This window comes from Stegostoma tigrinum, chromosome 7 (assembly GCF_030684315.1).
Source record: "Stegostoma tigrinum isolate sSteTig4 chromosome 7, sSteTig4.hap1, whole genome shotgun sequence".
Taxonomy (NCBI): Eukaryota; Metazoa; Chordata; class Chondrichthyes; order Orectolobiformes; family Stegostomatidae; genus Stegostoma; species Stegostoma tigrinum.
The window spans coordinates 53,640,893-53,652,950 of record NC_081360.1 but is presented as its reverse complement, the minus strand read 5'-3'; the positions used below and the strand labels follow the sequence as shown (position 1 = coordinate 53,652,950).

The 12,058-nt window shown below is 39.9% G+C and overlaps 1 protein-coding gene across 4 annotated transcripts in view; it reads right to left on the bottom strand.

Moving 5' to 3' along the window:
* The window catches only part of LOC125454051 (myosin light chain kinase, smooth muscle-like), a 399,944-nt gene that overhangs the window by 219,588 nt on the left and 168,298 nt on the right, over positions 1–12,058 (bottom strand). For all 4 annotated transcript variants that reach the window (XM_059647275.1, XM_048534324.2, XM_048534323.2 and 1 more), the window contains 3 exons: positions 8,837–9,002; positions 1,741–1,762; positions 426–1,567 (listed from right to left, as the gene is read on the bottom strand). In XM_059647275.1, coding sequence (XP_059503258.1) covers positions 426–1,567; positions 1,741–1,762; positions 8,837–9,002 — 1,330 coding nt within the window. The remainder of the gene's footprint in view (positions 1–425; positions 1,568–1,740; positions 1,763–8,836; positions 9,003–12,058) is intronic.

The following is a 12,058-nucleotide window of genomic DNA, read 5'->3' as shown; positions in this document are numbered from 1 at the left end:
GATTTATATTTGCAGCATACCATTAGAATCTTGCTTTATTCAGGAACAGTTAGCAGTTAGAAGGGACTTATTCGGTTTGTTAATAGTTTAGTTAATTTGTTCACTATTATAGTTAGATAAATAAACTATTACTTGTTGAGTTTGAAGTGGGTGTCAGGGATTTATTTTATTTAACCTCTAGAAGTTGCTGAAAGGCAGGTTACACCACTTTTCACACTCCTTTTACAGACTGTAGGATGAGGTGCACCTCTTTGTGTGTTTTGGTGTTAGTTCTCAGTGAGTGTCAGCTTGTGCTATATAAAAATGGCTTCAGGGCAGAATCAAGATATCATAATGTCTTTGGTCAATGTTAGGGAGAACAGGGAAGTTTATACTTGTGATGATACAGGAATGAAACAAATTCATGGTTTCATTTGTTCACTTACTTTTACATCTGAATGTAACCTTTTCACCCTCCAGCACTGTCTGGCTTTCAGGATAAATGAGAAAATCAGGTGGTGATTCTCTGATCATTGATTTTTGTTCTGAAATCTTTCTGCTTTCTTCTTGCAATTTCCCATCTCTTGTCTGTGGATGCTGCATAGTTCTACAACCTTCAACAAGCAGCTGTGGCGTAACTTCCTTACTCTCTTCCATCTGCCTTGCCAGGTCCTCATTTCTTTCAATGATTGCTGGTTCCTCTACCTTGTGTGAATGAAGTGTGGAAGTACTCTTGGATTTCTGATTTGTAATAATACTTGGTGGTTTCTGTTGGGTTTGGCCTGTTGGAATGTTTTGGGTTTTCTGTTGAGCGGGAGGTCTTGTAAACATTTGAGCTTTCTCTTGGATGGAGGATGCTGTGGTTTGGGATTTCTGTAGGGTGGAGGCTGGAGAAATAGTTTGGGATTTCTGTAGGATGGAGGATGCTGTGGTTTGGGATTTCTGTAAGGCGGGGGCTGGAGTAGTAGTTTGGGATTTCTGTAGGATGGAGGATGCTGTGGTTTGGGATTTCTGTAAGGTGGGGGCTGGAGGAGTCGTTTGGGATTTCTGTAGGATGGAGGATGCTGTGGTTTGGGATTTCTGTAAGGTGGGGGCTGGAGGAGTCGTTTGGGATTTCTGTAGGATGGAAGATGCTGTGGTGATTTGGGAATTCTGTAGGGTGGGGGCTGGAGGAGTAGTTTGGGATTTCTGTATGGTAGAGGAAGCTGTGGTGATTTGGAAATTCTGTAGGGTGGGGGTTGTTGTAATCATTTGGTTTTTGTGTTGTATTGGAATTTTCTTCATTTCTACTTTTGATTCATGATGGGTTGTAGCATTTAGAATCTTTTGTTGGAGTGTGACATTTTTTACTTCTGACTTCAGTTCTGGATGAGACTTGTTTTCTTTGATTCTTTTTTCCAGTTGGTCTTCAGCTTCTGGTTTCTCAGCGGCTGCTACAACATGTTTTACCACTTTCAAATTCTCCTTGGATTGTATAGTGACTGCACTAGCTCCTTCCTTTTCCATTTGGATGTTATTTGCAGTTGTCTGTTTAGTTCCCAGAGGTTCAATAGTTTTGGCAGCATCGCTTCTTTGTTGCACTGAAGAACTATTAATAAATTTTTAAAAATTTTGTTACTTAATTGATCTTTACATGCACAGATTAATTTATATTGTATCAAATTAATAAAGAACTGAAATTCAGCATTCCGACAGATATAGCATATGGGGTACACTTATTTTACAACTGGATTTACAATGTTGTTTAAAGCATATACTTACATTTCAGATGTTGAACACGCACCTAAAAAGATTAAAAAAAAGAAAATTTGTTTGAAACAAACCTGTATGCCTGTTTCACCTGTCAGGTTTATGTCACTGAATCATACTGTATAGAAGAGGTCTTTTAGCCCATCACCAAAAATATGCGGCATTAGTCCCACTTCCCCACACTGAGCTACGCTCATCCATATCCTTTTAAATGTTTTGTGGTGTCAACTACTCTCCCAAGCAGTGCATACCAGACTCCAACTACCCTCTGGGATTTTCCTCACTTGCCACTCACTTTAAAAATTAAAAATTAAAAATTAAATGTTATTGACTAAGAGGAACAGTTGCTTTCTATTCACCGTGTTCATGACTTGTATAATCTTATTCAGCCCTGTCAGGAGAATTTATAATGGCTTATTAAAAATGCCAATATGATTAGATAAAGTTTTCCAAAAATGCAAATATCTGCGAAATGTCGTTATGATTTTCTGATAAACCACCGTAGTGTGGAGGTTAGGATATGGGCAGTTCCTCTTTTCATAATAGGACCTCTTCAGAAGCAAGTGTAGAGAAAGAGAGCTTCAAACTGAAACAAAGCACGCTGTAAATGAAATTGGCAGACCAACTTTGGGAAATTTAGATTAATGAAAAGGGGGTTTATAGTTCAACTTTTAATCCTAGTGGGAAGACTTCTCCAAAATTATCAACACTATCTGCTGGGTTAAGAACATAAAGTAAATCAAAATGTCAATAAGGCCAATTTTAATTTTAGATTAAAGAGGGAAGCTATTTCTGCTACAATAATGTGTACCAGCAAGTGTTGTGCAAGTTAACATACAAAATTATTTCAAACAGCTATGAGAAAGAATAATATTTTGGATGTTCATGACTACAAAATTCGGGTTTGAAGTCAGAGCATCATCACAGAAGGAGCTCATTCGGCCCATCATATCCACACCAACTTTCTGTGAAATCTACTGACTAGTCCCATTCCTTCACAATTTTCCTGTAGCTCTGCCATCTTTTCTATTTGATCATTTTCCAATTCTTTTTCAAAAGTACAATTGAATCTGCCTTTAACACACAGCCAGGCAGTGCATTCCAGATCCTAGCCACACATTGCACTCAAAGCTTTTTTCCTCATATCGCCTCTGGTTGTTTTGTAGATAACTAAATATTCGCCTCATTTTTGCCTAAAAAGGCTGAACACCAATTTTAAAACACTGTATCCCTTGGTTTGGACTCGCCCATGACAGAAATTTCTTTGTCAAGATCTTGACATACACCTTGTCAAGGTAATTCATAACCTTCAATAATGTCCCCTCTTCTAAACTCTGGAGGAAACAAGCCTGCTCTTTCCAATCATTCTTCACAAGACATTCCACTCAATCCAGGTAAATGTCTTCTGAACTGCCTCCATGTATTTACACACATCCTTAAATAAGGACACTAAAACTGCACACAGTTTTCAAGAGAGGATCTTGCCAATGTACAACTGAATTAACCATCCTTTTCTTTTACAGAGACAATGGGAACTGCAAATACTGAAGAATCCGAGATAACAAAGTGTGAAGCTGGATGAACACAGCAAGCCAAGCAGCATCTTAGGGGCACAAAAGCTGATGTTTCCGGTAACGATGCTGCTTGGCCTGCTGTGCTCATCTAGCTCCACACTTTGTGATTTTTTTTTACATTTACTTCTAACAATAAAGGAGAGCACTCCATTCAACCTAATAACATACTGCAACTGTATGCTAACTTCTGGTGACTCATGCACTAGAGTACATGGATTCCTTTGCACTTCGGAATGCAGCAGTCACTCTCTGTTCAGGCAATAATTTTTTTTAAAATTCTTCTGGCCAAAGTTTAAACTTCACATTTTCCCACATTATACTCCACAGCCAGATTTTTGCACTCTCAACCTATCTTCATCGATCTGCAATCTTGATATGTCCTTTTCACAACATTCTTCCTACCATGAGACAGTACAAACTGCTGATGCTGGAGAATCTGAGACAACAAGATGTAGAGCTGGATGAACACAGCAGGGCAGGCAGCATCAGAGGAGCAGGAAAGCTGTTGCTTCGGGTCTGGACCCTCCTTCAGAGAATAGACAATAGACAATAGACAATAGGTGCTGGAGTAGGCCATTCAGCCCTTCGAGCCAGCACCACCATTCATTATGATCATGGCTGATCATCCACAATCAGTCCTGTTCCTGCCTTATCCCCATAACCCTTGATTCCTCGATCTTTAAGAGTTCTATCTATCTCTTTCTTAACAGTATCCAGAGAGTGGGCCTCCACTGCCTTCTGGGGCAGAGCATTCCATATATCCACCACTCTCTGGGTGAAGAAGTTTTTCCTCAACTCTGTTCTAAATGGCCTACCCCTTATTTTTAAACTGTGTCCTCTGGTTCTGGACTCACCCATCAGCAGAAACATGTTTCCTGCCTCCAGAGTGTCCAATCCCTTAATAATCTTATACGCCTCAATCAGATCCCCTCTCATCCTTCTAAACTCCAGCGTATACAAGCCCAGTCGCTCCAATCTTTCAACATATGATAGTCCCGCCATTCCGGGAATTGATCTTGTGAACCCACGCTGCATTCCCTCAATAGCAAAAATGTCCTTCCTCAAATTTGGAGATCAAAACTGCACACAATGCTCCAGGTGCGGTCTCATCAGGGCCCTGTACAGCTGCAGAAGGACCTCTTTGCTCCTATACTCAATTCCTCTTGTTATGAAGGCCAGCATGCTATTAGCTTTCTTAACTACCTGCTGTACCTGCATGCTTGCTTTCATTGACTGATGTACAAGAACACCTAGACCTCATTGCGCTTCCCCTTTACCTAACTTGACTCCATTGAGACAGTAATCTGCCTTCCTGTTCTTGCCACCAAAGTGGATAAACGCACATTTATCCACATTAAACTGCATCTGCCATGCATCCGTCCACTCACCTAGCCTGTTCAAGTCACCCTGTATTCTCATAACATCCTCCTCACATTTCACTCTGCCACCCAACTTTGTGTCATCAGCAAATTTGCTAATATTACTTCTAATGCCTTTGTCTATATCATTAATATATATCGTAAACAGCTACGGTCCCAGCACCGAACTTTGTGATACCCCACTGGTCACTGCCTGCCATTCCGAAAGGGACCCGTTTATCACTACTCTTTGCTTCCTGTCTGCCAGCCAATTTTCAATCCAACTCAGTATTTTGTCCCCAATACCATGTGCGCTAATTTTGTTCACCAATCTCCTATGCAGGACTTTATCAAAGGTTTTCTGAAAGTCCAGGTACATTACATCCACTGGTTCTCCCTTATCCATCTTCATAGATACATCCTCAAAAAATTGCAGAAGATTAGTCAAGCACGATTTCCCCTTCGTAAATCCATGCTGACTCTGACCTATTCTGTTACTGCTATCCAAATGAGTTGTAATTTCATCTTCTATAATTGACTCCGGCATCTTTCCCACCACTGACGTCAGGCTAACTGGTCTATAATTTCCTGTTTTCTCTCTCCCTCCTTTCTTGAAAAGTGGGACATTTTCCACCCTCCAATCCGCAGGAACTGATCCTGAATCTATAGAACCTTGGAAAATAATTACCAATGCATCCACAATTTCTAGAGTCAGCTCCTTAAGTACCCTGGGATGCAGACCATCAGGTCCTGGGGACTTATTGGCCTTCAGTCCTAACACCAACACCATTTCCTGCCTAATATAAATACCCTTCAGTTTGTCCATTATCCTAGGTCCTTCAGCCACTATTGTATCTGGGAGATTGCTCGTGTCTTCCCTGGTGAAGAGAGATCCAAAGTACCTATTCAACTCTTCTGCCATTTCCTTGTTCTCTATACTAAATTCACCCGTTTCTGACTTCGAGGGCCCAATCTTAGTCTTAACCATTTTTTTTCTTTTCACATACCTAAAAAAGCTTTTACTATCCTTCTTTATATTTTTGGCCAGTTTTCCTTCATAGCTCATTTTTTCTCTGTGTATTGCCACTTTAGTTATCCGCTGTTGCTCTTTAAAAGCTTCCCAGTCCTCCAGCTTCCCACTCATCTTTGCTATGTTATACTTCTTCTCTTTTATCTTTATACAGTCCTTAACTTCCCTCGTCAGCCACGGCTGCCCCTGCCTCCCCTTAGGATCTTTCTTCCTCTTTGGAATGAACTGATCCTGCACCTTCTGCATTATATCCAGAAATACCTGCCATTGTTGTTCCACTGCCATCCCTGCTAGGGTACTGTACCACTGAACTTTGGCCAGCTCCTCCCTCATAGCTCCATAGTTCCCTTTGTTCAACTGCAGTACTGACACTTCTGATTCTCCCTTCTCCCTCTCAAACTGCAGATTAAAACTTATCATATTATGGTCACGACCTCCGAATGGCTCCTTTACTTTGAGGTCCCTGATCAAATCCGGTTCATTGCACAACACCAGATCCAGAATTGCCTCCTCCCTGGTAGGCTCCAGTACAAGCTGTTCTAAGAATCCATCTCGGAGGCACTCCACACACTCCCTTTCTTGGGATCCAGGACCATCCTGATTCTCCCAGTCAACCCACATGTTGAAATCTCCCATAACAACTGTCGTGATACCTTTGTGACAGGCCAATTTCAACTCTTGATTCAACTTGCACCCTACCTCCTGACCACTGTTTGGGGGCCTGTAGATAACTCCCATTAGGGTCTTTCTACCCTTAGAATTTCTCAGCTCTATCCACACTGACTCAATATCTCCTGACTCTATGTCCCCCCTCACAAGGGACTGAATATCATTCCTCACCAACAGGGCCACCCCACCCCCTCTGCCCACCAGTCTGTCCTTTCGATAGCACGTATAGCCTTGAATATTCATTTCCCAGGCCCTGTCCACTTGAAGCCACGTCTCAGTTATCCCCACAACATCATACTTGCCAACTTCCAACTGACCCTCAAGCTCATCCACCTTATTTCTTATGCTTTGTGCATTCATGTGTAATATTTTTAATTTGTTTCTCCCCTCACCCTTCCTATCAATCCCTATTTCACTTGGCCATACTGTACGATCCCTTCTTGAGTTTACTGCTCTGTTGATTCTGTTGTCCTTCTTAACTTCTCTTATTCTCACTTTCCCTTTAACTTGATTCTTAATTTTCCAGTTTGGCCCCTTCCCCCCCATTACTTAGTTTAAACACACCTGTGTTGCAGTGGCAAACCTGCCTGCCAGAATGCTGGTCCTCCATCTATTAAGATGCAAACCGTCCCTCTTGTACAATTTATTCTTACCCCAAAACATACCCCAGTGATCCAAGAAAAAGGGTCCAGACCCGAAATGTCAGCTTCCCTGCACCTCTGATGCTGCCTGGCCTGCTGTGTTCGTCCAGCCCTATACCTTGTTGTCTCATACTTCCTACAGTTTTTTTTATTCACCTGCAAGTTTAGCCACCATGCCTTCACTCTTCCCATCTAAGTCGTTGACACAAATTTTAAAAATCTTGGGTCCCAGCAAGGACCACCCAGGACGTCATTGGTACATCCTACCAATTAGAAAATAATCCCATTTCTGCATACTCTCTGTTTCTGCCAACTATTGTTCTTTCCAACCTATGTTTTATCCAAAACACAATGTCCTTCTACTTCATGCAATACCCATTTGTGTAGCATGTTGTCAAATACTTTCTAGAAACCAAAGTAATGTATGTCAATGGGCTCACTCTAAACCATAGCAAATGACATTCCTTCAAAAGAACTCTAATAAATTGGGTTAAATATGATTTCCATTTCAGAAAAATTGCTGACTCTTCTTGATTACCTTGAATGTTTTTTCTGACAGCCTGGCTACGACATACTTAGGGGATTGATTTTAACAACTTTCCCGTTGCAGTTCTTCTGTTTCCTTCTCACCTCCCTCCCTTCTGGATTAGAATGGTTATTTTTGCTACTTACCCCTCTGATAGGCTTGGAAATCGGTGTGAGGATAAAAGGGTGTGGCTTAGGGGCAGTTTTCTCACACCTTCATGACTTTGTCTAGGATTGTTTTCAGACCCTTTTCATGACTCCCCAGAGTCAAGATTGAATCCTACAGGGCCATTTAGAAATAAGGAACAGGAAAATGCCATTCGGCCCTTCTAGCCTGCTCCACCCCTCAATAAGATCATGGCTAATCCTCCTACTCAGTACCCTGATTCTACTTTCTCCTCACACGCCTTGATCCCTTTAGCCCCAAGTATGACATCTGATTCCTTCTTGCAAGCATTCAATGATTTGTGGTCAACCACTCTGTGTAGCAGGGAATTCCACAGACTTATCACTCTCTAACTGAAAAAAAATCTTCTCATTTCAGTCCTAAATGGCCTACCCTGCAGCCTTAAATTGTGGCCCCTGGCTCTGGACTACCTAGTCATCACAAAAATTCTCCTGCATTTACCCTGATTAGTCCTTTTAGAATTTCATAAGTTTCTATGAGATGACCCGTCATTCTTGCTATTTTAATGGCATAAGTGTGCATTAGAGTGCACGCAAGCATAGTTATTTGATCTTGATCAGAAACAGAAAAGTTGGTCCGGCAGCATCTGAGGACGGAAAGCATTTTCAATCCTGTGTCCATTCATCAGAACATAAGATGTTGCCAGACCTGCTGAGTTTCACCCGCAATTTCAGTTTTTATTTCAGATTTCCAGCATTCACAGTTCTTTACTTTATTTTATTCACTTGGTCCACCTCATGTCAATATAAATCAAGGATAATGAAGTTTTTGAATATAAATCCAAAAGTATAAGAAAGAAAATAATTTTCTGTATTGGCTGAATGTGGTGGTGGATCAGGCTCAAAACACATACTTAAAAGAAATTGTTCAATGACAATATAATGTCTGATAAAGATTTAGAATTATTTAAATTTCTACAATTTGAAACTGTCTTATACTATTCAGTAGTTCATCACTGCATGTTGTAATTTCAACATTTACAGTGATGACCAAGTGGTCTTTTTCTCCCCAAATTAAAGAATAACTTGGTGTAAAATGGTAAATAGATGGGGAATTTCAAAGTCAAACTATGAAGAGTCAGGAAAGACAATTTTATGAAAAGCAGCCCAAAATAGCATTCATACTTTGAAGTATGAGCTCCACAGATGCCATTGCTTTTCCAGAATTATTCATCACTAAACACACATAGTTTCCAGCATCGTCTGCCTGTGCAGCTCGGATTTCCAAGAAGTGAATCCCAGATTTTTCAAACATGTTGAAATGATCACTTTGCTGCAACTCTGCATCACCCTAGGGGGAGAAAAGAATATTCTTTTATCAACTAAATTATTACTTTTCCTTTCTAAAAGCATTTTTTATTTAAAGAAGTCTCAGTAAATGATATTTCAATTGCTTTGTCTCTCTCCTCCTGTACAAACTTGGTTTTACTTCAACAATTCCCAATTCAACCAGTCTTCATTCTTAATGTTGTTAGCCTCCTACACAAGCCCTTTCTTCGGTCGGACTGTTCAAAGAACTACTGGTCAAGAGATTAATTTATTTGCTGCATAACAATACCCCAGTCACCTGTGCAGTTTCCTGGAGTTTTCTGCTAGATGATCCACTGGGCTCTACCAGTATTTTGTGGACATTATCATTTCTACTGCCCTCGGTCTTAATTTCAGATAATTATTGATGTGCTAGATAGGTTCATTAACACCGTAACTTGCAGCCAACTGTAGACAAGGTCTTTATTTCAAACAATAATGGTTTTGTTGCACAAGAAAAATTTGTTAAGTTAAATGTGCTGATAAACACAAATTTGTGTGTGACCCTACTGTATGCTGATGAGCTACCGGTACCCCTTCTTCAATGACGAGCCTCCTCATTCATTAAATTTTGCTGCATAAATGTCTTCTGAACTTTCAACATATTTTAATTAAATCTATCAACTCATCGGTCAAATTGCTCACAGAACACTCTCCTAAGGATGAGAAATACTTGCACGACAAAGTCCCCTCTGAAAATCTGCAATCTGCCAATGCAATGTGGCTGTGGGGTCATCCAGCTGAATATAAAATATGGAAACAAGAGTTCACAAGGTATTTAAAGCAAAAAAAGTACAAATTAAAAGATAAAATCAACCTTATACTCAGGTTTCCATTATAATTCTTTTTTGGAAACATTATGTAGTTTTTCCAACACAAAAGACATAACATAGACATTACAATTTGAAATGAAAAGGCAAAATGGAATCCTGATACATTGCTCATTTAAAGAGGTATGTTTTGCTTAGATTAGAATTTCTATCTTGCAGGAATGAAGAAGAGAGAGAAATGTTTTGATTGTTAATATGAGTTTCTTTGATGAGTTGATGAGTTAACTATGTTAAATGAGAAGGACATATTAAGAAGTACTTTTTATTCAACAAAGTGAAAAAAAAGTCGATATGGAATTTGTTGACTTTGAAAGAAGTAAATTAAACTTTTCAAGTTTTAAAGTCCCTGCTATGTTGTTGGAAAGTCCTCTAAACATGATTCCATTGTAAACAATTTGTAAACCTCAGCTTGACATATGAATCATAGGATACTTTTTGGTAAGAGGTACAAAGACTGTTACAGAGAATGAATGTCCTTGAATGGAACCATAGCTGACAATAACTCTTGCTCTTCTCCAACTTTCCTCCAGCTCAAAAGACACTTGCTGAATTGATGTTTGAGTAACTTTTGGGAGTCAGAGCTCATATTGTGTGGATAACAGTCACCCAGCTGTGATCTTCCCTCTGAAATTGGCTAATTAATGATCAGAAAGTGAGCTTGTAGTCTGATTAAGGATAGGGGGCCACAGGAAGCCAATCTGAGAAATCTTAATTGCTGTACCATAATCTCTTGCACCACTAAACACTATCTGATCAATCATTATTTCAGATCATCAAAGATTTAAAAATGCTTTCTAAAAGTTAAAACTCCTTTTCACCTTTTTCATTCTGTCTTAATTTTCACCCTCTCAATTCAAACTTCCTTTTGCTCTCTTTATTTCACGTTCTGTGCCTGATTTGACACTGAATTCAAAATATTTAAACTGACACTTCCTCATTTTGACCTATCAAACAGAAGATGTATGAGGGATACATTGGTGCATGTCCTGTTCGTATAGGTCCCAGATGACCAATAGAGAGAACAACATTTTTTGAATAGCTGAATAGCAAAGTCCTTAAGCACTAAAATCCATAGAAAGTCAATGGGGAAGTGCAAATGGAATGAATGCTTATGCATATTCTTGCTGCTGAGTACAACATCAGATCTGAATACCCAACTCGAGTGGGTCACCATGCTAGTTTAAGTGACACCTCCCCTCTTCATTATTCCATCGCAGACCTACGGTGCCCGGTTGCTTCCCACTTTCCACAATTTGCTTTTTAAATAGTCTGACTCACGTCTGTTCTTAATCAACTAAAGCTCCCCTGTCCACGTCCTTCCAATCCACCAAAGCATCAACACAACTTAACAGTGACCCCTGCTGAGTTCAAATGAACAGAAATGTCAAAGGAAGAAAAAGCGTAATCAGTGGGATGTTGAGCTATCTTTCATTGCTTCTAGGAAATGGGTCAGATACACAGCTTGAAATCTGATCCATTTCAGAGAATACTGAGGTCTTGTAGCGTTAACTCTCCGTGAGTCAGCCCTACTGCACTCAAACAGGACTGTCAGCATGCATTACATTCATGTCTCCCTGTGGCAACACGGACTGAAATCACAAACGACAATACAAACTCAAATGAATGTTGCACATAGAGGAAGCACACAAGTACAACTTGCAGAAAGTTGCAAAATTAAGTGTAAAGCTAAATTTCACTATGTTTGTGACTGAAGATAAAAAGGAAGACTTACTAAGGAGAAATCAGGGTATATATGTTACAGAATCGGTAAAACATAAGTTTCTTCTTATGAACTTTTTCAAAGGAAGGGCTGTCAGTATTTTCAGATCTTGTTACTTCAGATCAGGAATTATTAAAGTTTGTGGACTTAAGAAAAACATTGAGATTCTCTTTTTCCACTGAATTATGGAATATTGGTGAAATTATCTTAAAAATATTTTTTAAATTATGAGTAGATGGGAAGATTAGAAAGTTAGAATGGGACTTTAGATCATGACCACCCACTGGAGGAGATTTTAAAGACAGGTTTAAACATAGAAACATAGCAGGTAGGAGCAGGAGGAGGCCATTTGACCCTTCGAGCCTGCTCTGCCATTTATCACAACCATAGCTAATCATCCAACTCAACTGCCTAATCCTGCTTTCTCCCCATGACCTTTGATCCCATTCACCCCAAGTGCTATGTCCAGCTGCCCTTTGAATACGGTCA